Below are 23,827 nucleotides of genomic sequence, written 5' to 3'. Positions count from 1 at the left end.
CCATGCCCCTGAGGGTCAGACTTCATCTACAGGCCAGGGGCTTTTCCAGCCTTTGTCTGTGACCCACAAGAAAACATACGTCAACATCACCCAGTCTGCATCGAACAGAAACAAATCTTTCACAAGCATTACTTAACTTCACACAGGAGGACACACTTTGATGCCTCAATTCTAGTCTATTCAACTTAATGTGATGAAAAACGCTACTGCCACCCCCTATACTGATTTCTCTACTCATGTTTGAAAAACGCAGCAGGCAATAAAGAAGAAGCACCAAGAGGCTTTGGGTAGGAGAGTGATGGGGCTGGATTTGTGCTTTAGGTCTGTCTCTCCACCTGCAACAAGGGCCGAGCTAAAGGGGAGGCCCATAAAGGCCCCCCACACCCAGAGCAGAGACGATGAAAATCTGAGCCAAGGAGAGGTGGTAGGAAGAGAGGAGCACCTGGATCGGAACTACATGGAGGAAACGTCTGTAAACCACGCAGACCCTCTGCCATCAGAGGTGAGGAGGAGGGGTGCTTGGAATACACAGGCCTCCAGAGGGCCGTGGAGAGGGCAGAGTGTGGTCCCCTGAGGCCGGATCGCAGGAATGAGGGCTGGGGAGACTGAGACATACAGGTGCCCGGGGGGCATCTCGAGCAGGACAGCTGCAGCTCACCAGAGACCCGGGCCGGGGATCCACGGCCTGGGTGCAGTGAGGTCACCACTCCACCAGTGAGCAGTGAAGCATCAAAGAAGAAAGAGACCCGCGGAAGAGAGCACGCCACCATGCACAGCGGGCCACGACCAGGCTGTCCAGGAACAGGGGCGGCTGCGCAGGAAACGCCGGCCTCATCAGCGTGCCCTGAACGGCAGGCTGAGACGGAAGCGTGAACCGGGACAACGGAGCCAGGAAGACTCCCTGCAGCAAGCCTGCTCCTGGGAACAGATCCCGAAAACCCGCCCAACTTCCACCTGCGCTATCAGCCAAGTTACGGTAGAAGGTGTGTGAATTCTTGGGATGACTGAGATACTAAAACAACCTAGATAAACGTTAAAATGACATTTTAAAATGTCGTTTTTTTAGGAGACTCTAAAACTTTGAAAAACTCAATTGTTTACCCTTATGGGAAAGCTTTTTTTAAAATATAGAAGTCATTATAGTAAAAAAAAAAAAATTTTTTTTAAAGAATGTTACACAGGTTCAAGTATCACTGGTTGAAATGTAAAAGTTTAAAAGGCAAAGTAACTTCTAAAACATTATTTTCTACGGAAATGGTTCTAAAGCACTGTAAAGTCACCTTAGGGTGCACACAGGATAAAATGCGGGAATCATGGTTGGAAATGTACATTTTTGTCCACTTTGCTTTCTGGCTAGAAGAGACAAAATTTCAAAGACCTAAATTAGCTGAAATGAATTATAATTAATTTTTCTTAGAAGACTTAAACAAAAGCACATAAGAAGTTATAAAACCATCTCACGGTATGCAAAAAGTGTCACCCTCTCACCCACATCTACTCCCCACTGCTGTAAGGTTCTGACAGGTAGACCAGCTGCTGCTACTGCTGCTGCTAAGTCACTTCAGTCGTGTCCGACTCTGTGTGACCCCATAGACGGAAGCCCACCAGGATCCCCTGTCCCTGGGATTCTCCAGGCAAGAACACTGGAGTGGGTTGCCGTTTCCTTCTCCAATGTGTGAAAGTGAAAAGTGAAAGTGAAGTCACTCAGTTGTGTCCGACCCATAGCAACCCCACGGACTGCAGCCTACCAGGCTCCTCCATCCATGGGATTTTCTAGGCAAGAGTACTTGAGTGGCTTGCCATTGCCTTCTCCGGGTGGACCAGCTACTGAAAGGCAAATTGTCAAAACACCTTATGGGTGCATGCGCAGTAGCCATGACAAGCCACACCTGGGCATCCTCTTTGGTCAGTTTCCCTGGAAGCCCAGACCCTCCCACAGGGAAGGTCAGCATCACTCATCAGATGGTACTTCTGCTGGTGCTGTTCCAGCCCTCAGCATATAAACAACAACTACCCATTTGCACACACTTCACACTTGGTACTGGCCAGTGCTCAGGATAAGAAACAACTGGACCAGGTGCTGCCTCTGCATGCATATTAAGCCGCTCAGTCGTGTCTGACTCTACGACACCATGGACTGTAGCCCGCCAGGCTCCTCTGTCCTTGGGCTTCTCCAGGCAAGAATACGGGAGTGGGTTGCAGTGCCCCGCTCCAGGGGAGCTTCCTGACCTGGGGATCAAACCCGCGTCTCTTCATCTCCTGCATCGGCAGGCGGGTCTTTAACACTAGCGCCATTAGCATGCATGCACACTGTAAACAACCAAGGGAGACAGCAGCTGACTGCTGGGCCAAGTGACGGCGACGTGATGCCCTCTGCCTAGAAGGACTTGGGCTGAAAGTGCCTAAGAGGAAGGGACCAGTCAGTTGGCCTTGAAGTGGGAGAAGACCCAGGCATATGCCTTTCCTGCCAGGTAGGTGGCAGATGGTGCCCTGTTCTTGAGGCTGCCTGGGCCTTGGCAGAGGGCTGGTGTGGGGAAGGCTGCCAGGGGACGTCTGCTCAGGCCTCTGTTCAGCTCTCTGAGCTCAAGAGGACGTGGAATGACTATATTCATCTCTGTGTCCCCAGCGTCTAGTGAGGTCCTGGCACACAATGTACACTCAGCTGAGGGGACAGACAGAGAAGCTGCTGAGTGTCTGGACCGCAGTGCAGCATGAAGGGGCTCAGCGCTCAGCTCTGGCAGGAGGCAGCTGATGGTGATCTGCAAGGGATGGCGCTGGGGCTGACCACACACACAAGGCTATCCCCATTTGAAGAGTGGCCTTACACAACATCCGTTACAGAAAAATGGTTAAACAGCTCATGTCCAATCAACCGATGGAATATTACCAAATGTGACATTGAAAACTAGATAACATTATGAGAAAATGCTCAGGCTATCATGTAAATGTGAACCAGCCAGGATACTCAGCTCTCAATCTGGATACTTAGATGTGTTGGGGAAAAGTCAAAAGGAAATACATCAAAATGCTAACTGTGGTTCTCAAGTTGGTAGGGTAACAGGTGACTTTTCATTTCCCTCTTAATATGCATTTCTGTATTACCTAACTTCAGTGAGCATCTATTGGGCTTCCCTGGTGGCTCAGATGGTAAAGAGTCTGAAGAAGGCTGTGAGAGGCCTGGGCCCAGTGCAGGGAGGTCGTGGCTGAATCTGTGAGTGAGACGGAGGGAAGGATGGGTGGGTAAAGGCAGGAAGAGAGGACAGAGGCACCTGCAATGATGCAGGAGAGAGGACGGTGACCTACCAGTGGTGAGAAGACAACGGAACAGATCTGAGCCACCTGGCGGGTGGCAGTGATCAGAAACAGCAGCTCCAGGGGCAGAGAGGGACAGGAAGGGGGAGTGTGGGCTGACCCAATTCCTGGCCTGGGGTCTATGGGTGACGGGACAGTGCAGGGGCTAACAGAAGGCAACAAGGGGGATCCCTCCAAAGACAGAAATGCAAATAGAAAGTAAAACACAGGGCCCAACCAGGCCAACAGAAACCACATGAAACATTTTCAACAGGGATTTTCCCAGGCAGTGGTCACACTGGTGACAGAAAGGCTGAGAAGCCAAACAGTTGATGGTGAGGTGGCCCAGAGGCCAGGGTAGGAAGCCACCCCCAGGCTGGAGCAGGGGGGCCCCCGGTGGCACAGACATGAGCTGGTGCCACGGAGGAGACAGAGTCACGGCAGGAAGTGCCTGAGACAGAGAGGGGAGAATGGCCCTCAGCTCCCTGCCTGCCTCCAGGCTCCCCAAAGTGCCTTTGCTGGCCACACAGGGGCTGGGAGATGGCCTGGGCCTGCAGGCCCAGCCGTAGGGAACAGAGAAGAGCAGGGAAGGGTGGGGAGTGGCCATGAGCAGGCAGACCAACCACCAGCATGAGCCTGGAGACAAGGACACGACAGCCCACGGACACAGGCCCAGCCGTGGTCAGGAGACACAGAGCTCTCGGGGAGGAGGAACAGACACAGGTCAGACCCAGGAGGAGGAGGGTTGCCAGTGGGGAGCAGAGAAAGTCCATCCAGAAGAAAACAACAGCAGAAGCCCCAGTCTGGCATGGGAATAGATGCCCTGGGCTGCAAGGGCCTAGGGTCTGGTCCTGAGGTGGGAATGTCACAAGTGGGGCCAGAACCCCTGGTCCTCCCAGCCCACATCATCCTACTGGCCCCTGGCTTTAGACTCCAGGAGCGGTGGGCAGGAACTGTGCTGTTCAGACCTCCTGCTGCGGGCGGTGCTGGAGACCCCAGCGCTGTCCCTCTGGATCCATCACGACATTGTTCACAGGAGCCGTGTCATCCCTGCTGCTTCCGGCCAGTGAGCAGGGCAGGAGCACGGATGCAGGCGGGTCTCGTGTGCACTATAATAGGTGACCTTGGCTCAAGGACTCCACACTGGCCTGACCAAAACTTTCTGAGAACTGCACAGCAGGCTGGGGTCTTCCCCACCACCCAAACCTCCCTCCTTTTGCTGGTCTGGGGGTTCTCCTGGCCTTCCCTAGTCCCTCCCCTTCATCCTTCATGGGTTTTCCCCTCAGTAGTCTCTGGCACATCTGCTTCTGCCCATTGGAGAACCAGAGCTAACACACCCAGGCTCCCCAGGCACCTCTGAACTGTGGCTTAGCCAGCCAGGCAGAGTCCAGGGGAGACAGTGCTGAGCAGCGACCACAGAGCAGGTCTGCTGGCTTCCAGGGCACTGAGTGAGCCCGACCGGGCACTCACTGGCTTGTGAGCAGCCCGGCCCAGTCTGGGGGAGGCAGGGGCGGGTTGGGGGGTGGCCTCCGTGTACACCTTGTCATGCCCAAGGAGCCTCCCGGATCAACGCTTAATTCAGGTCACATTTCAGCTCTTGTTCTACAAGTTGCTGACCGAAGCAAAATATTTTCAGAGTACCTGGGATCCTAAAAGAGTCTTTGTGTAATAGTCTCGAGGCATGAAAACTTCCACTATGGTGACTAGACACCAGAAGGCATCTTCTTGTTCCAGGTACAGGAGGGCCACGGCCACCAATCTACAAGCAAACAGAGAACAAGGTGAGCGCCAGCCTCCCGGCCCAGACCCAGGCAGCACAGCCCATCTTCACAGAGGCCTCCATGGCATGCTGTGCTCTCTCACACCAAAGCGACTTCTATTCTCCAAGAAGTAACACTAAGTTAAGTATTCTGTGGCAAGGGAAGCACTTCCTAGTTTGAAAAGTAAAGCTACATCCACCTTCCATCTGGTTTTTGTTTAAAGATGATGAAATTATTTCCCAATGATCAGTCGGCCTCATTTTAAAAAATTTTTTTCATGATAAGATTTTGCTAATGCAGCTAATTCTTTGAGTTTTTCAAGTTCCAACTAATCCTTTTACGCACAAAGAATTCAGGGGTGAATACAAGAGAGAAAGAACATACGATGGTTTAAAAACAACTTTCTCGACACCAATCTACTTGAAATGGGGCTTTACGCAAATGAACCATCGTGGGGGCTTTCTCAAAACACTGCACCCACGGCATGCACGTGGGGCGGGAAAGGGGGCTGTGTGCATCAGCTGTTTGGTCACTCACAATGGAAACCTGGGTCCGGCTATATTTGACACTGTCACCACCGAGAGGTTACTCACTCAGTAACCTCATCAGGTCTGGCTCTGAGCTGGCATTCGGGACAGAAGGATGGGAAGGAAAAGGCAATAGAAAAGCCCCTCTCTACACACCCGAGAACTGCTTGTGCATCACATACGGGAGAGACCTGAAGTCATTTCTTAGAATTCGTTTTTGTTTTCTTCCTTGGATAAAATTATAATGAAATCTCAAATTAAGAGGTTAAAAAAAAACAACTGGGAAGGGGACGCCTTGAGTCGGCATGGACGGGATGGAGAGTAGAAAGGTTATGAGTAGAGATGGGTAAGGAGGGAGAAACAGGATGTGCACAGCACCTGAGGACGCCACGAGAAGGGCAGAGACAGATCCGCAGAGCCTCCGAAGACATCGCGTTAAGTTAACTGATGTTCACGCTGATAGGCGTGAATCACTGAGAAAAGGCGAGTGTTCTGCTAAAGTTTGGGTTCGCAGAACGTGTGTACAAAATACTGTGGATGGAAAAAAATCCACATTTTATCCATGGTTAAAGTTTAGATGGTGATGGTGCAGACAAAGTCTAAATTAAAGCTGGAAAGTGTCCTAATGTGGGGAAGGGCTGATTCTATACCCGTGTCAGATAAATGGGGTGGTGCGACTGCAACCCTAACAGGAATGCTCAAGTCCTTACCAAGATCCCTTAAGTTTCAGAAGGTTTTAGCTTTCAGGAATTTTTAGCCTGAGTATGCAGTGTGAACTGTCCATTTAAGCAAAACAAGGCTGCTTTGTTAGGCAATAACTTATTTACAGCCTTTCTTTTTTTTTCAAAGGGGACGACTGAGGAGCAGTGGAAGTTGCTCTTACTTTCAGGGCAGAGCGGGACCGAGCCCGACCACCGCAGAGACAATGACTTCCTGGAAACCACTGGTTTCAGGTCTTAACCAACTAACATTCCAGCTTAGAAGCTCTTCTTCCTGCAATGCTCTCATTTCAGATGCAAAAGACAGTCCATATCCAGAGGTCTGTATACCGCGTGGATGAGGATTATAAAAGGCCCAAGAGCTGCTAGAATAAATGTCCGCATTCAAAACTTAACACATGCACTTGACTTAACAGGAGAACTACTAAAGATCACACATGGAGCTTCTTCATTCTTTGTTCGTATTTCTAGCAAATACGAACATAATACAAACATAATCCACGATAATCTAGTGGATTATCTACTTTGGGAGGGATATAAATGGACTCTAATGACAGCAGGAAGTAGAAGCGGCAGGAGTGCACCAGCTAGGTAAGAGACGGACAGAGGTAAACAGCAGCCACTAGCACTCAAAGTCAAATGACAGGAGCAGCTTCACAGAGAACAGACCTCAGTACCTCCCGTGGCCTCATGCCATTGCAGCTCAGCTTGGAATGAGGAGCCTGGATTGTTAAGAGAAGGTGAGAAGCTTTTCAGTGTCCTTTGCCTATGGAAGGAGAGAAGCATGCCAGACCTACAGAAGACTCTAGTCCAAAAGAAAACATGTTTGAACTCTTCAAGGGCTAGGTTTTGACCAGCTGAAAAACTGTTTGGGGCAACCTCATGACTGAGAAAGATCCTGTATAAACAGGGAGTGCCCTTATTGTCACATCACGCATTTTAAATGAATGAACGCAAACGACAGATCAAAACCTGAGTGTGAAATCTAAATGAGAAACCCAGTTGTTTCAAATAGTTTAGTGTTCTTAAGACTTTTCAAAAGCATGCTTGTTTCTCTCAATTATTCTAAAATTGGGGATGGTGCATAATTAAAATTAGCTTACTGCAGCTATTAACACTCTTTCCCTTAAAAGACTGGCTTTTCTTGGCTCACCAGGAAGGAAAGGGGGCTATCAGACAGTCCGTGGAGCTACAAGTTATCTTAAGAACAAAGAGGAGCCCTCCATGGGCTGGGGACCCACCTGTTGAGACCCTGGCAATAGCCGATGTCTGGATTCCGCCAGGAGAAGGCAAGCAGGACGTTGCGCAGCTTCTGTATGCCTTCCGAGGTGGGGCATGAGTAATGCTTGTTGTTGGGCAGAGTCCGCAGCAGGTCCAGCTCGATCTGCTTGGAGGCCGGGTTCTGTTTCTCCAGTGCCTTCTGAAGCAAAGTCTGGAAGTAACCGGGCTGAGTGCTGTCCTTGAACTTCTTGATGTGACGGTCCACACACCACTTCCACACCTTGGAACGGTGCTCGTGTGGGATGCCCGCACGGACCAGGTTCTTTAATTCTGGGGAACACGTCATCTCCCTGTTCACTGTGCTCGCAAAGTAGTTTTCCCACTTGACCCCAGTGGAGACCTCCTGGTTTTCTGTGAGGTAGAGGGTCTTCAGGTCCAATGCCCGGACTTTGGCGACCAACTTCTCTTCCTCGTCATCCTCTGGGACAGTCTTAAACCCATAAATGTCATATTCACTGTTGAGAAAAAACAAAACGAAAAGTTAAATGATGCAATCTGGCAAAAAGGTCAATGAAATATGAAAAAGAACCTAAAACTCTACTCATACATAAATGGCACTGTGATATATGATCAAGCATTTCAATTCAGTGAGAAAATAATTAACTTCTCAATAAACAGGGTGAGAATAACTGGCTATCTGTATAGAAAAAACTGCTTTAGATCCCTCTTGATACTACATGCGAAAAAAAAAAATTCAATTCTAGATGGTCAAAGCGCTCAATGTAAAAAGCACAGAAAATACAAGCAAGACTGCAAACACAAGGCTGATAAATTTGGCTACATTAATATATTAATACATGTGCATGTACGTTTATATAGCATACATATACATGCATAACACTTATGCTCAAAAAATACCATTTTAAAAAGTAAAAAGACAAGGGAGAAAACATTACATTAGTAAGATACTAGGGATGAAAACGAATTAAGGCTGGTAGGCAGAATGATGGCCCCCAAAGACATACCTGGAATCTGTGAATATGTCACATTATGTGGCAAGAGGTATACTGTGTGGAATTACAGCCATGGCACTTAAGACATGCAGGTTATCCTGGGTGTCCCAGGTGGGACCACAGTAATCACAGGAGCCCTTAAAGTGGAAGAGGAAGGTAGGAGAGTGGACCAGAGAGATGTGACAATGGAAGAAGAGTCAGGGGGATGTGACGTGGGAGAGGGCTTGGACCCACGGTTGCTGGCTTTGAAGATGGAAGAAGGCGGCCACAAGCCAAGGAAAATAGGTGGCCTCGAGGAGCTGGAAATGACCACACCTGATGACCAACACGGAAACAGAGACCTGGCCCCCAACCAGAAGGAACTGTATCCTTCCAACAGCTTGAGTAAGCAAGGACACAAACTGTCTCCTAGAACCTCCAGGAAGGAATGCAGCCCTGCTGATACCCTGATTTCATCCCGCAAGACCATGCTGGACTGCTGACCTACAGAACCGTTAGGCAGTAAATATGTATCACAAACTTAGCAACTTAAAACAATGATGGTGATGGCAGTCACAGGAAACCAAAAGGAAGCCTTTCACACACTGCTGCTGAGTCTGTAAACCTGTAGGAGCACTCTGAAAATCGGATCCAGCAGAGCTGAAGATAAGCATCTCCAACACTGGAGAAACTCTCAAGCCAACACACAGACACACAGATACACATACCACGATGTCTACTGCATTACAGTTTGTAAAAAGAAAAAATGGAACTACTCTAAGTGTCTACCCTGAGACGAAGGAATAAAAAAGTGATATACAATGAAGCTGTGTAAGGCAGATAAAAAACTGCTCAGGAGCTACATAAATCCATCTGTATAATTTCAGAAAACAATGCTGAAAGAAATCACAAAAAGGTATGAATATGGTAGGATTAGCATATTAAAAAGTGTATTCAATTAGAGATACATATTGAAAGCGGAAATGACACCTCTGGTACTTTAAAATATATCAGAAAAAACATTTCAGAGGGGGAGGATAAGAAGAAACAAGATTGTGAAAATGTTAATAATTGTTAAATTACTGGGTAACAGTTACATAGGGGGGTGTCATATGATGCTACTACTTTGAAATTCCATAATGAAAAGTTAAAAGTAACTCAATATACACAGTTATTGTTCTACTTATACATAAAGTTTGAAAACATACAATGTAAACAGTAAGGTCTAAAACAAGAAGGAAGAAGATGTAGTGCCCTGGGGCAGACAGCTGGGCTCTGCCCTCATGGGAGTCTATCCCCAAACCCCGCTCCTACAACACAGCAGGAGCGCACAGCGTGGGGAAGCCGGCTGCCCAGACTGGGGTCCTGTACTTGCCACTCCCAGGCCGTGTGACCTGGGCAAGTTACATCACCTCCCTGACCCCAGCTTCTGCATCTGCTGAGGATGAGTGTTAAACATGAGCAGTGGCACAGCTCCTGGCACACAGACCTCAGTAGAAGTTTTGTGACAGTGGCGTTGGTTGCATTCTGATAGCGTATTTTTCACCTGTTATCTGAGTAGCACGGACAAGGCAGGCCAGTGCTCTAAGCACAGAGAAGGGAAAGAGCGGGTCAGGCTGAGGCAGGGCTTCCCCTGGGACCAGGGTGGGGCAGGAGAAGCCAAGCATAGTGGGGGCGGAAACAGGAGGAGACTGGACTGAGTGCATTCACAGACTTCTCCTGCCAGCATTTCATGAATCTCATTTTTTAGAAACTAGGATATGAAGGTTCTTAATCCAAGATACTTTACAGGATGCCAGGCTCCGTGATTTTCTGAAAAACACATGCAATACTGTGTGTATGTCCAACCGCATTTTGGGGCCAAGTGTGTCCATGGCTTGCATCAGACCCTCAGTGAGTTCTGAACCACTGGATCAGGTTACCTAAGTATGCTTCCAACCGCATTTTGGGGCCAAGTGTGTCCATGGCTTGCATCAGACCCTCAGTGAGTTCTGAACCACTGGATCAGGTGACCTAAGTATGCTTCCCTTACAAAGAAGGCCCAGTTACCCACTTAGGGGCTCCTTTGCCTTCAAACTCCCCATGAGTTCAACTGTACCCATAGGTCTCTGGAGAAGACTCTACTCCTCGGAGGACTGGCTCCTCTATAGCAAGACTGGCTAGCATCCACGGTGGCATGGTACATGCAAGAAAAGTCTTGAAATCAAAAGACCTGAGCTGAATCCCAGCTCTCTTACTTGATTATGACAGCAAGATTGATGAGATTACCTGTTCTAACTGACAGTCCTTGTCATGAGCATAGAAGGAGACATGGAGAACTGTGTAAAGTTCTTGGTGAGTGGCTACTGAGGTTAAAGGGGGGCTTGAGAAATGCCCCCCACCCCCAGTAGTCGCGAGCTCCTTTACCTGACAAGATGAGGTTTAATGAACGCTTGCTCCGGATGCTCTGGACTCTCAACCTGCAGAGCGTCCTCCAGCAGTTGGGCTATGACATCCCGAGCAGGCCCCTGTTCTTCTGAACAAACTGGGGTCTTCATTTCTTGGAGCAGTATCAAGTATTTGCTTTCTATCTGGCAGAGCTTGGCTTCCAGGCTAGAATACTGCAGAGAATGTGGTAGTTACCTCCATCCAGATAGACACACAGGAAGAGCAACTGTCAAGTACCTCAAGCAATCAACAAATGACAAGTCCAGAACCACCAGGAAGTGAGCCAGAGAGAGACTATATCCCAGGCAAGAGATGAATTTATGCCATAGGCCACTTGTCTTATCTAAATGGTCCACTGGGCCCCCTCTTCCCTCTAGGGGAAGTATTGGTAATAAAGTAATAAGCACAGAAGTACTGGTAATAAGGCTTCTGCATGTCAACACATGAGTTCTGGACAGTGTTGAGGTGAACAGCAGAAACCAGGCCACACAGTTATTACTGAGGTCCAGCTGAGCACGACTTGGTACACAGGCCCCAGGCAGCCACCTTATGGTATTTCAATACTTTCCTAGGATGCTGTGACCCAGCACCAGCTCCCATCTGCTACCTTATCAGACAAATCAACGCATCCCTCGAAAACATGCAGGAACAAAGCCTGGGAAGATGCTCTGAGGACTGTTCAAAAGGTATATAAGGCATTTAATATCTGCTGACACAGTGTCACTGAATTTCATTTGATTATCACTGGAATATCTGTGATGTCTGTACACTTCGCAAAGCCCTCTTTGAAAGTGAAGTGAAAGTGAAAGTTACTCAGTCATGTCCGACTCTTTGCGACCCCATGGCCTATACAGTGCATAGAATTCCCCAGGCCAGAATACTGCAGTGGGTAGCCTTTCCCTTCTCCAGGGGATCTTCCCAACCCAGGGATCAAACCCGGGTTTGCATCAAACTCACATTGCAGGATTCTTTACCAGCTGAGCCACAAGGGAAGCCCAAGAATACTGGAGTGGGTAGCCTATCCCTTCTCCAGCAGATCTTCCTGGCCCAGGAATTGAATTGGGGTCTCCTGCATTGCAGGTGGATTCTTTACCAACTGAGTTATCACCATAGTAACATCTGACTCTCACACCAACCCTATCAGATTCAGAGGACGCATCATGCTCACCACCCACATTTATAGATATGGAACTGACTCACACAACTCAACAGCACAAATCAAAAAATACAAACAATCTTAATGTGGGGGACCTCAGAACTGTGTCTAATTTTTTTTCTGTAAACTTCATTACACCTGTGAATAAAACCCACATCTCAGGGCATTTCTGTTGTCTTCATTACAAAGTGAAATTAAACAGTGCTATCACCATACACATTTTAAGTATATTTTGGTATCATAACCACATCCCTTCAAGCTTGGGGGCTGAACTGATTTGGAAGTATGTCCATTTTGAATGGTTTCTGAATCACATCGCCTCCCGCCTGGGCACAGAATGTGCCCAGCCTGACCCACCTTTGCCATCAGATCCCTCTCTCTTCTTTCTGCATTTCTCCGTAGAGCTGCAAGTTCCAAGATTTCCTTATTTAGAAATTTATTTTGGGTTTTGTACCCCTGTAGATTATCCTGTTGGAAAAAAAAAAAGTTCATCAACTCACACTGGTTGAATGTTGATTAATCCCTTATAATTATATTCTTTGCAACCAAAGATGGAGAAGCTGTATACAGTTAGCGAAAACAAGACCAGGAGCTGACTGTGGCTGTGATCATGAACTCCTTATTGCGAAATTCAGACTTAAACTGAAGAAAGTAGGGCAAACCACTAGACCATTCAGATATGACCTCAATCAAATCCCTTATGATTATACAGTGGAAGTGAGAAATACATTTAAGGGACTAGATCTGATTGATAGAGTGCCTGATGAACTCTGGACGGAGGTTCGTGACATTGTACAGGAGACAGGGACCAAGACCATCCCCATGGAAAAGAAATGCAGAAGAGCGAAATGGCTGTCTGAAGAGGCCTTACAAATAGCTGTGAAAAGAAGAGAAGCGAAAAGCAAAGGAGAAAAGGAAAGATATAAGCATCTAATGCAGAGTTCCAAAGAATAGCAAGGAGAGATAAGAAAGCCTTCCTCGGTGATCAATGCAAAGAAATAGAGGAAAACAACAGAATAGGAAAAACAAGAGACCTCTTCAAGAAAATTAGAGATTCCAAGGGAACATTTCATGCAAAGATGGGCTCGATAAAGGACAGAAATGGTATGGACCTAACAGAAGCAGAAGATATTAAGAAGAGGTGGCAGGAATACACAGAAGAACTGTACAAAAAAGATCTTCACGAGCAAGATAGTCACGATAACGTGATCACTGACCTAGAGCCAGACATCTTGGAATGTGAAGTCAAGTGGGCCTTAGAAAGCATCACTACGAACAAAGCTAGTGGAGGTGATGGAATTCCAGTTGAGCTATTTCAAGTCTTGAAAGATGATGCTGTGAAAGTGCTGCACTCAATATGCCAGCAGATTTGGAAAACTCAGCGCTGGCCACAGGACTGGAAGAGGTCAGTCTTCATTCCAATCCCAAAGAAAGGCAATGCCAAAGAATGCTCAAACTACCGCACAATTGCACTCATCTCACACGCTAGTAAAGTCATGCTCAAAATTCTCCAAGCCAGGCTTCAGCAGTATGTAAACCGTGAACTCCCAGATGTTCAAGCAGGTTTTAGAAAAGGCAGAGGCACCAGAGATCAAATTGCCAACATCCGCTGGATCATGGAGAAAGCAAAAGAGAGTTTCAGAAAAACATCTATTTCTGCTTCATTGACTATGCCAAAGCCTTTGACTGTGTGGATCACAACAAACTGTGGAACATTCTGAAAGAGATGGGAATCCCAGACCACCTGACCTGCCTCTTGAGAAACCTGTATGCAGGTCAGGAAGCAACAGTTAGAACTGGACATGGAACAACAGACTGGTTCCAAATAGGAAAAGGAGTACGTCAAGGTTGTATATTGTCACCTTGCTTATTTAACTTATATGCAGAGTACATCATGAGGAACGCTGGGCTGGAAGAAGCACAAGCTGGAATCAAAATTGCTGGGAGAAATATCAATAACCTCAGATATGCAGATGACACCACCCTTATGGCAGAAAGTGAAGAGGAACTCAAAAGCCTCTTGATGAAAGTGAAAGAGGAAAGTGAAAAGTTTGGCTTGAAGTTCAACAATCAGAAAACAAAGATCATGGCATCTGGTCCCATCACTTCATGGGAAATAGATGGAAAAACAGTGGAAACAGTGTCAGACTTTATTTTTTTGGGCTCCAAAATCACTGCAGATGCTGATTGCAGCCATGAAATTAAAAGACGCTTACTCCTTGGAAGGAAAGTTATGACCAACCTTGATAGTATATTAAAAAGCAGAGACATTACTTTGCCAACCAAGGTCCGTCTAGACAAGGCAATGGTTTTTCCCGTGGTCATGTATGGATGTGAGTGTTGGACTGTGAAGAAAGCTGATCGCCGAAGAATCGATGCTTTTGAACTGTGGTGTTGGAGAAGACTCTTGAGAGTCCCTTATACTGCAAGGAGATCCAACCAGTCCATTCTAAAGGAGATCAATCCTGGATGTTCATTGGAGGGACTGATGCTAAAGCTGAAACTGCAATACTTTGGCCACCTCATGCGACGAGTTGACTCACTGGAAAAGACTCTGATGCTGGGAAAGGTTGGGGGCGGGAGGAGAAGGGGACGACAGGGAATGAGATGGCTGGATGGCATCACCGACTCTGTGGACATGAGTTTGAGTGAACTCCGGGAGTTGGTGATGGACAGGGAGGCCTGGCGTGCTGTGATTCATGGGGTCGCGGAGAGTCGGACTCGACTGAGCGACTGAACTGAACTGAACTGAATTAATATTTTGCTGCCTTACCAATCAAATAGCCCTTTCTGAAAGTGAAAGTTGCCCAGTCGTATCTGACTCTTTGCAACCCCATGGACTATACAGTCCATGGAATTCTCCAGGCCAGAATACTGGAGTGGGTAGCCGTTCCCTTCTCCAGGGGGTCTTCCCAACCCAGGAATCGAACCAGGGTCTCCTACATTGCAGGTGGATTCTTTACTAGCTGAGCTACCAGGGAAGCCCAAAGGGGACACTGTGGCTAGCCCTTTCTAAGTCAAAGCAAGTTCTAAGGAACTGAAAATGATTATTAGGCACTTTCTGATTAAGCTTTATGGCCACCCTTGGCAGGGGAAGGAAAGCAGGGACCACTGCATAACGAAAGAGATGGGGAAATAAACTTACTTGATGGTGGTGATTTTTCTCAACTGACCTTAGGAGAAGTAAGTAGGACTTATGTCCTAAATCTATGCAAATATTTTATCTACCCACATTCACTGAGGTGGTAAAAAAGGTAATGCCTTATATTCATCTTGTTTTTTAACTAGAGAACTGAACAAACTTTCTGTCCACTCTCATTTTTACTTATCCAGTTTATGTAGAAAAGGCTATACATATATACAGTGTTCTCAACTAAAGAATTACACTTAATAATGAATACCTATAGCCTACAATGTATAAGTCACTTAAGAAGTTATGTTCCTCAACTTTTTTTACATTAAAAAATTTCAAACTTATGGAAAAGTTGGAAGAAAAGCACAATAAACACAATATACCCTTCACCTAAATTTGCCAGTGGTTAACTCGACATGTTTGCTTTATGTTTTAAGAGAACATCATAAGGACTTTCCTGGTGGTCCAGTGGTTAAGAATCTGCCTGCCAAAACAGGGGACACGGGTTCAATCCCGGGTTCAGGAAGATTCCACATGCCACAGAGCAACTAAGCCCGTGGGCCACAACTGCTGAGCCTGCGCGCTCCAGAGCCCGGGCGCCACAGCAGGAGAAGCCACCACGTGAGAAGCCCACGCACCCCAACTAGAGAGCAGCCCTCGCTCGCACAACTAGAGCAGGCCCACGTACAGCACCTAAGACCCAGCACAATCAAAAATAAAGAAAAAAAGGAGAAAAAGGAGAGAACATCACAAGCTTGTGACAAGTTCACCAGGTCCAACTAAAAGTTCAGGTCTGGCAGAAGCAGACGCTGTGTGTTAGCTTCAGCCCTTGAAACTCTGAGCAAAGGAAGAGAAAGGTAATCTTTGAGACAATTAGGGCAGTGATTTCTAAATGCTCCCTACCAAATCCAGTCTTTTACAAATGTGTTTGTCCCCTACTCTGTGTGAAGTTCCCGAGGAATCTCTGATCCCTCAACCTCAGGAGGAACTAGTCACGACAGCTCCAAGGGTGGTCAACGACCACCTTGGTCCAAGGCCAAGGCAGTGAAGAAATGCCCTGACCACTGTGCTGTCCCAGGACAGAGACCGCGGCCCCTCTGCAGAGATGTGTCCAGAGATGCCCACATCTCCAAACTGGGAACCACCATGGTGGCACACAATTTCCCCCGAAAACACAGACGAACTGAAAATGTTCCCACAGTCCCTGTAATCACTAACACTTACAGAGAAGCTTAGCATGGGAGAGACCCTCAATCTCACTTAACCTCACAACTCTACTCTATGGCAACTGCTCATCATCTGTTTCCTAAATGAAGAGCTGAGTCACAGGGAGAACGTGCGATGACTGAGTGTGGGTCTGGGAGCCGGGCCTACCCAGCCCTTGGCCTGGGTGCTTGGCCCCCCATTCCCACCTGAGCTCTGATCCACATCACACGTTCTCAGCCTCCGCAAGACCACACGTCATGAAAGGACTGGGGAGAGCCGCCGTCAGACCCTGAAGGGGGTCCACAGACTTCCTTTTCTAATCTAAATCATGACATTCTCCTTTCTTCTGCTGTCTGGAAGCTCTCACATTTGGAAACAATGAACAAACATGACCGAAGGCAGGCTGACTGCAGGAAGGTGAGCTGGAGGGCAACTGAAGAATACACTGGACCACGAGGGACAGAGACTGTGCAACACAAGGTGGGGCGGGGGACAGGACGCGTCTTTGAGTTAAACTCCGTGCTTGAGTCTAAGGAAGTTCTGATAGTGCACCTCAAGGATTCTTTCTCTAGAATGACTATCACAGCCTTAACTTAGACTCTAGCAGGGGGACTTCCCTGGTGGTCCAATGGTTAGGGATCTGCCTTCCAACCCAGGGGACGAGGGTTCCACTCCGGTCAACGGACTAAGATCCCACATGCCGTGGGGCAACTAAGCCCGCACACCACAGCTATTGAGCCCACGCTCTGGAGCCACGAGCTGCAACAACTGAGCCCACTCGCTGCAATGAAAGATCTCGCACGCTGCGACTAAGACCTGATGCAGCCAAAAAGCTAATGACTAAAATAAAACTCTCTGGGATATCAGGTGTTCTGTGAGGGCTTCACATGGACTGCCTCTTTAAACTCTGACGAGACTCTATGAGGTGAGTGCCATTTCGCAGATGAACACTGAGGCAGAGAGGTGAACCAGCCTGCCTCAGGTCAGAGGTCATCAGTGGTAAGGCTGGGTCTGAATATAGCCAAGTTTGGCTTCAGAGACCATGCTCAGTCTAAACCACCTCACCATACTGGGCCACATCCCCTTCCTCATTGGTGTTTATTACAGTTGTAATTCTGCTTTTTCCGTTTTGTGCTTTCTAAGCTACACTCTGAGCACCAGCAGGACAGACACTGTCTGCTCTGTGCAGAGTTCAAGCCCGCCGCACAGCCAGCCGGCCGAACGAGCACTCAGCAGGAAGGCTGTATGTATGAAGAGACTCGTGTAACAGCAGATCACAGGAAAGAAGAGAGAGGGTGATCAAATAATGATGACAGAATCAAAAGGTGGACAATCTGGAAAACCTCGCACACCCCGCGGTTCCACTCCCTGGTAAAACGTGCTCCCCTGCAGAGCACCACTCACTGCAGCCTGGAAACCAAACACCCTGGTGCTTCTCTCTAAATACTACAAAAACAGATACGCTTGCAAAAGATAAAACTCAGTTGAGGAACTTCCCTGGTGGTCCAGTGGTTAAGACCCCGCCCTCCCAATGCAGAGGGCCTGGGTTCAATCCCTGGTCAGGGAACCAGGTCCCACATGCTGCAATTCACAGTTCACAGCAGGCGACTAAAAACCCTATGTGCTGCAATGAAGGTTGAAGATCCCATGTGCTGCAACCAAGACCTGAGACATCCAAATAAATACAAATAATTAATAATAAAAAAGTTCAGTTGACCTTAAATAACAGACTGTAAAAAGGGACTCTCAAAAAAACTGTAAAAAAAGGGATGTATATTTAAGGTTGGGTACACTCCAACTTGCATGTATACACAAAACCAACTTTTACTGGCAGCACTAACCAAGACCTTTTTTTTTTTTTTTTAAACACGGCTATTTTTGTAGCAGTTATAATTATAAAGTAAAGAGATTGAGGGCTTTGGTGCTGCTGTTGCCCTTTTGGTTTTTCTCACCAATAAATCCTTCTGGCCTCACATTTCTACTGGGGGCTGTCCCTAAGAAGTGGTCACCATGGGAGACCACAAACATATTCCAACAAAGTCACCTATTATTCCAGAGTTTTACTTTCCATTTAAGAATTATCTTTAAGATCCAGGCATAACTATCAGTCAACCAGTCCACTGACACTGCATGACAGGGACTGCTAGGCACGAAGCAGGCTCAGTAACGATCTCAAAAGTGGCAAACCTTTGCCCTTCACGGATAAACCTGGGGGACAAAATATCCTCAGTGGCACATTAACTGCAGCCAGGTGAGGAAGACTTTGGGGCCAGGTGGGACCAATAGTTGCAGACCTGTGTGGGGACAACTGGGGTCTGGGTTATGCTAAATGCCTCTGTCCTAGGGGACACTTCTCCACCTGAAACTTCTCCAAATCAAGAGCTGATGGCAGAAAAACGTTTGGGACCCTCTCGGTGGCCTGGCTGACAGTGGCCCAAGGTTTTTCGGCTCTCCCCTGGGGCCAGGTAGGTTTCTCCATAGGACAGTCACCTGTCCTCTGCCTCCCGGGGTTCTCTGTGCGCTTCCTACGTCATCCATTGGTCACAACCCCAGGTGTGACAGGGAGAGCCACCTCTGGTCAGGAGGCAGCCTCCCATCCTCAGGGCAGCCCAGAGAGGCACACTGGGAGGAGACTCTGCCCTCCCTCCTGGGCATCAGGACGCTCCTGCCTTAGGCATGGGGGCAACTAACTCTGTGCAGGCCCTTCTCCCAAGTAAGCTGAGAGCCAGGGTCCGCTTCTCTACCTGAGCCCACACCAGCTGTCAGGAATGGTGCTCCCTCACCTGGCCTCCACTATGTGCCAAGGCGGCTGTGCCAGTGATGGCCCATGCACAGAGGAGGCAAGAAACAGCTGCAGGAGGTTACATGGAATAATGAAGTTCTAAGGGTGTATAAATAGAGAAGTCACAGATGCAAGGGAGGGGAAAGATCCGAAACTGTTCTGAGCTATGGCGACATCAACAGACTCAGACTTTCATTTTCCAAGGAAGCTTCTTAGGAAACTAATAGTTATCTGACTAGAAGTCTTGTGACACTTGTTTGTTTGTTTTTTTAAAAAAAGGGCACAGCTGCTCTGCTGTCACGCCAAACTAGCTCACCAAGGCCAGGTGCTCAGAGTGCCATCAACGGACAGACTGTTAGCAGATTTTGGGTTTCTTGTTCCCATAACAGGAGCCCACGCTCTGCTCTTACTTTCAACCAGTCCAGTTCCAGCTGGTCCCTGCCCGCGGGGTTGGCCACCAGAGAGCCGGGCACACAGGTGGGAGAGGACGCACTGCCCTCGCACTCGCTGAGCTGCCGGGAGAGCTTCATGATGACCTCGTCCTTGGCCTGGATGGTCTCCATCAGCATCCCCAGCCGCTCGCTGAGCTCACCCACTTTGCTCTTCAGCATCCTCACTTCCTGCTGAAGACTGTCTTTCTCCTGGTTGAACCTCTCCAGCTGGTTGGTGAGGCCCAGAATCTGGTCGTCCTTCTGGTGCAGAAGCCCCAGTGTGTCCTGCGGGACCCCGTCGCAGAGGCGGCTGCTTGTGAAGTACTTATCGTACTGGGAGGACCGCACCGTCTGCTGCAGCAGCCGCACGAGCTCCTGGGAGCCAGGGAAGACGGATCAGGAAGCAGGGATGGGAGGAAAAGCAGAGATCATGACAAGTCTACACAGAGCAACCATTAGAGTTTAAGCAAATGCAGAAACTTAATGGAAATACCTTAATACCCAACTTCCTCTTGAAGGATCTCAAAAAATAGAGAAGGAAAAATATTTGTTCCATAAAGGCTGTCTGCAGAGAACAATAATAGGAAGCAGGAAATGGTGGATAGGCAGACTGCAATTAGCAACGGTTCCCAGTGAACATTCATCCATATTAAAACATCTGAGCTCTAAGTTCACTGATCTGCTGAGGAATTAAGTATAATTAGGTGTGATCAGCTCAAAAAAAAACCTGCTGTTTAACAGGATGTGGAAACTCTTAAAAACTGTTCACAGGGCTGGGGCTGGAATTACGCTCAAAGAGAGTGGGTGAGGTGCAGACAACACCCTCCCCAATTCACTCTGAGGGTCTTCACTCCCCTCAGAATTTCAAGTATCTATGAATAAACGACCAAGCAGAGCAGCAGTGCCTACGCCAGTGGCCATGGCAACAAATAACTCTTAGGGGAAAAGCACCTTCTGGGAAATAACAGAGTCAGAGAAACAAGAAAGCCAGGTTTTTCTCCTCCGGTCCCTGGCCTGCTGATGTGAGATAAGATATAAACGTTGAGGAAGGAGAATTACCTTCTGACTGGCTAAGTCTTTTCTTAACCTTTCTAGCTCTTCCTGCTGGTTCTGGACAAGCAGCTGCATCTCAGAGGCTGGCTTGCTGGCGCTGCCACTGCCCGATGGCACCTCGGGTGAAGGGTCACCAATACTGTGGCGATTTTTATATGATCCAATCATTTCTCTCAAAGGGCGCTTTCCTTTATAGGGAATACGTCCAAAATCAAAGGGAAATCCTGAGCCAGTTATTCCTACATAAAAAAAAGAGATTGTTTAAGTTCGGCTCCGATCTTCCTTTCAGAAATTCCAGTAAAATACATTAAAATACATTAATATTATCATCTAAGGAGTTCTGCATGCATCAGTGTGCTCCTACCTCGTTTCTGATAACAACCAAACTTAGAACCAAAGATGATCTTTCATGTGATCATTTTTAAGGAAAACTTTCTCTATTTGATGGCTCAATTTTTGCACTGAAAGAGAAAGTGTTAGTCACTCAGTTGTGTCTGACTCTTTGTGACTCTCTGTGACCCCATGGACTGTATAGCCCATCAGGCGCCTCTGTCCATGGAATTCTCCAGGCAGGAATACTGGAGTGGGGGTTGTCATTTCCTTCTCCAGGGGATCTTCCCTACCCAGGGATCGAACCTGGGTTTCCTGCAATGCAGACAGACTCTCTACCAACTAAGCCACCAGGGAAGCCGAGAAAGTTTTCCCTGACTAGAAACTGAACCTGGGCTGCGGTGATGAAAGCGCTGAACTCTAGCCACTAGACCACAGGGGAGGTTTAATGTTTAATGCTCAATTTTTACATTAAGACAGGTGAAAAAAAGTTAGACTGTACATCAGTATTAATGAGGAATTTATGACAAAACTGTACTATACCTCTCTCAAGATTCTTTTGCAATGTTAAGTTTGTTTCTCAAAAGATCCGTTCTAAGCCTATACGTTCACATCACCATTTTCCAATTTCAGGTACTTTGAGGACCAAAGAGAACATAAACACAGAGCAGAGAAAAACCCGGTTGCTCCAAGTTCCTACAGCATCAGCATCCTGAGCACAAAGTATCCCTTCTCCTGGACACTTCAGAGAGGACAGGGCCTGCATCTACAAGGTTAGCAGGCAGGACTTAGAGATACACTAGGGATCCCTGGGTGCTTGCTTTCTGCTCATCTGTATTTACTAAAAAAGAAAAAACCAAAAAACCCCACAAAAAACCCAAGTTTATGTTTTCTTAATTGTAAATCCATTTTATTCTCTTTCTTAAAAATACTGAGATAGCCAAATAAATTTTAGTGTAGATGGATTTAAATATATATTAAAAATGTAAAGAGGAGACACAAGAGTACATACTATACAGAGTCCATTTATATAAATTTAGAAAGCAGGCAAAACAAAATCTATGATGTTAGGAGTCAGGATGGTGATTGTGGGGTGGAGGGAGTGGGAGGTGACGCAGTGACTCGAAGGGGTCTGGGGACGGGGGGCTGGCCGCTGGCACTGTCCTGTTTCTTCAAGTAAGTGCTGGCTGCGTGGACATGTTCACTTTGTGAAAACCCATCGAGCCATACATTTCTGATAGAGGGCTTTTCTGCATGTATAAAGATTAGCTTGTTGCTGCTGGTGTTCAGTCATTAAGTCGTTTCCGACTCTTTGGGACACCATTGACTGTAGCCCGTCAGGCTCCTTTGTCCTTGGGATTTCACAGGCAAGAATACTGAAGTGGGTTTTCATTTTTCACTAGGGTATCTTCCTGACCCAGGGATCAAACCTGCATCTCCTGTGTTATAGGCAGATTCTTTACCGGTGAGCCACTGGGGAAGCCCATGGAGATTAGCTTACTTCCAATGAATAACATGAACAAGAAGCTGGTGGACCTGATTCCTGATTCATAGGAAATATCCATGAATCAACAAGATAAAAATCAGAGCCATCTTTGTCTCTCTGTGTCTTTCACACGGGCTGCCTCTCAAAGGGCCAGGGGCTGAGCAGAGACTAAGAAGGCACTGCCCTCCAGCAGTGCTGGCAGTTGGTGCCTTGATCGAGTCACTGAGCCTCACTGAGTCTTCCTTTCCAGCCTTGCTACTGCGCACCCTTCCAGTTCATCCCTAGAGTCTCCAGGGGAAATCAGAACCAACAATATTTACCTTCAACAATCCAAATCCCCAGCCCCAATCCCTGTTCCTCCAGGAGGCTTTCCCAGTTCACAAGGAGCCCCTCTACTGGGTGCCTCCCCCAGCTGTGCCACACACTGGGTCACAAGGCATGCTCAGCTTAGCCATATCTTCACCATGTCACACTGGACCGTAGGCTTCCATGTGACCATCCTGCAGATCACAAGTGAACTCCCCACCAAAGCAAGTCATGGTCCTTTCCCAGGGGACAGAAATATATTTCCTTTAGTGAACACGTGCTCTCAGTAAAGATTTCCTAAAACTCTGCCTCCGATTCCTGCCAGCCCGTGCTAGAAGCGAGGACAAGGAAGAATTTCAAAATTATGTATTGCTATTTTACATTTAAAATATTAATACTCCCTCAATGGATCCATGGCTGTGGGACCATGAAGGGCTGCTTAACAAGATGCTGATGGAGAAATGTATGAGTGAGTCAGGCTGACACCTTAAATCCTGATGGACCTTAGTATCACAGAAAGAAGGAAAACCAGATATTACATCTTCCAGATATGATTCAACAAGAAATAAACAACACCCCCAGCCCCTACTCCACCCCAAAATATACTCTAGTCATAATTAAAAGTCAACCCTGAATCTGTGCAGGCCTCTGCTCTAGTGACCAGTGTATACAGGAAATACTGTGTATAGTGTATATAGGAAATAGTGTGTACAGTGTAAACAGTGTATGAGCAAATACAGGGATGGAGGAGCCTGCTACATGACCTTACAGAAATACAATCAGCAAAATCCAGAATGTGGGCAATTCCTCAGCATGAAGACTCTGTGTCTTCAACAAGCAGAGCAAGGTAAATGAAAGACAAAAAGAAAACAGAGAGCTTTTCAGCCTGAAAGAGACCTAAAAAGACACACAACTAAACACACTTGGGGGCCTTGTTAGCACCTCATTTGCTCAGGCCAACTGCAAGCAATTACAGAACAACTGGGGAAGAAGACAAGTAGGACTTA

At 47.4% G+C, this 23,827-nt stretch overlaps 1 protein-coding gene across 2 annotated transcripts in view; it reads right to left on the bottom strand.

Moving 5' to 3' along the window:
• TBC1D2B (TBC1 domain family member 2B) overlaps positions 1-23,827 on the bottom strand; it is a 93,033-nt gene that overhangs the window by 9,576 nt on the left and 59,630 nt on the right. For both annotated transcript variants that reach the window (XM_055418003.2, XM_055418004.2), the window contains exons 5-10: positions 20,705-20,937; positions 19,625-20,020; positions 12,451-12,561; positions 10,917-11,110; positions 7,539-8,033; positions 4,933-5,050 (exon numbers count right to left, since the gene is read on the bottom strand). In XM_055418003.2, the coding sequence (XP_055273978.1) occupies positions 4,933-5,050; positions 7,539-8,033; positions 10,917-11,110; positions 12,451-12,561; positions 19,625-20,020; positions 20,705-20,937 (1,547 nt within the window). The remainder of the gene's footprint in view (positions 1-4,932; positions 5,051-7,538; positions 8,034-10,916; positions 11,111-12,450; positions 12,562-19,624; positions 20,021-20,704; positions 20,938-23,827) is intronic.

Source organism: Moschus berezovskii, chromosome 21 (assembly GCF_049115385.1).
Source record: "Moschus berezovskii isolate FMDL1 chromosome 21, NW_MosBer_1.0, whole genome shotgun sequence".
NCBI classification, from domain to species: domain Eukaryota; kingdom Metazoa; phylum Chordata; class Mammalia; order Artiodactyla; family Moschidae; genus Moschus; species Moschus berezovskii.
The sequence above is the reverse complement of the archived record's forward strand: the minus strand, read 5'-3'. Positions and strand labels throughout refer to the sequence as shown.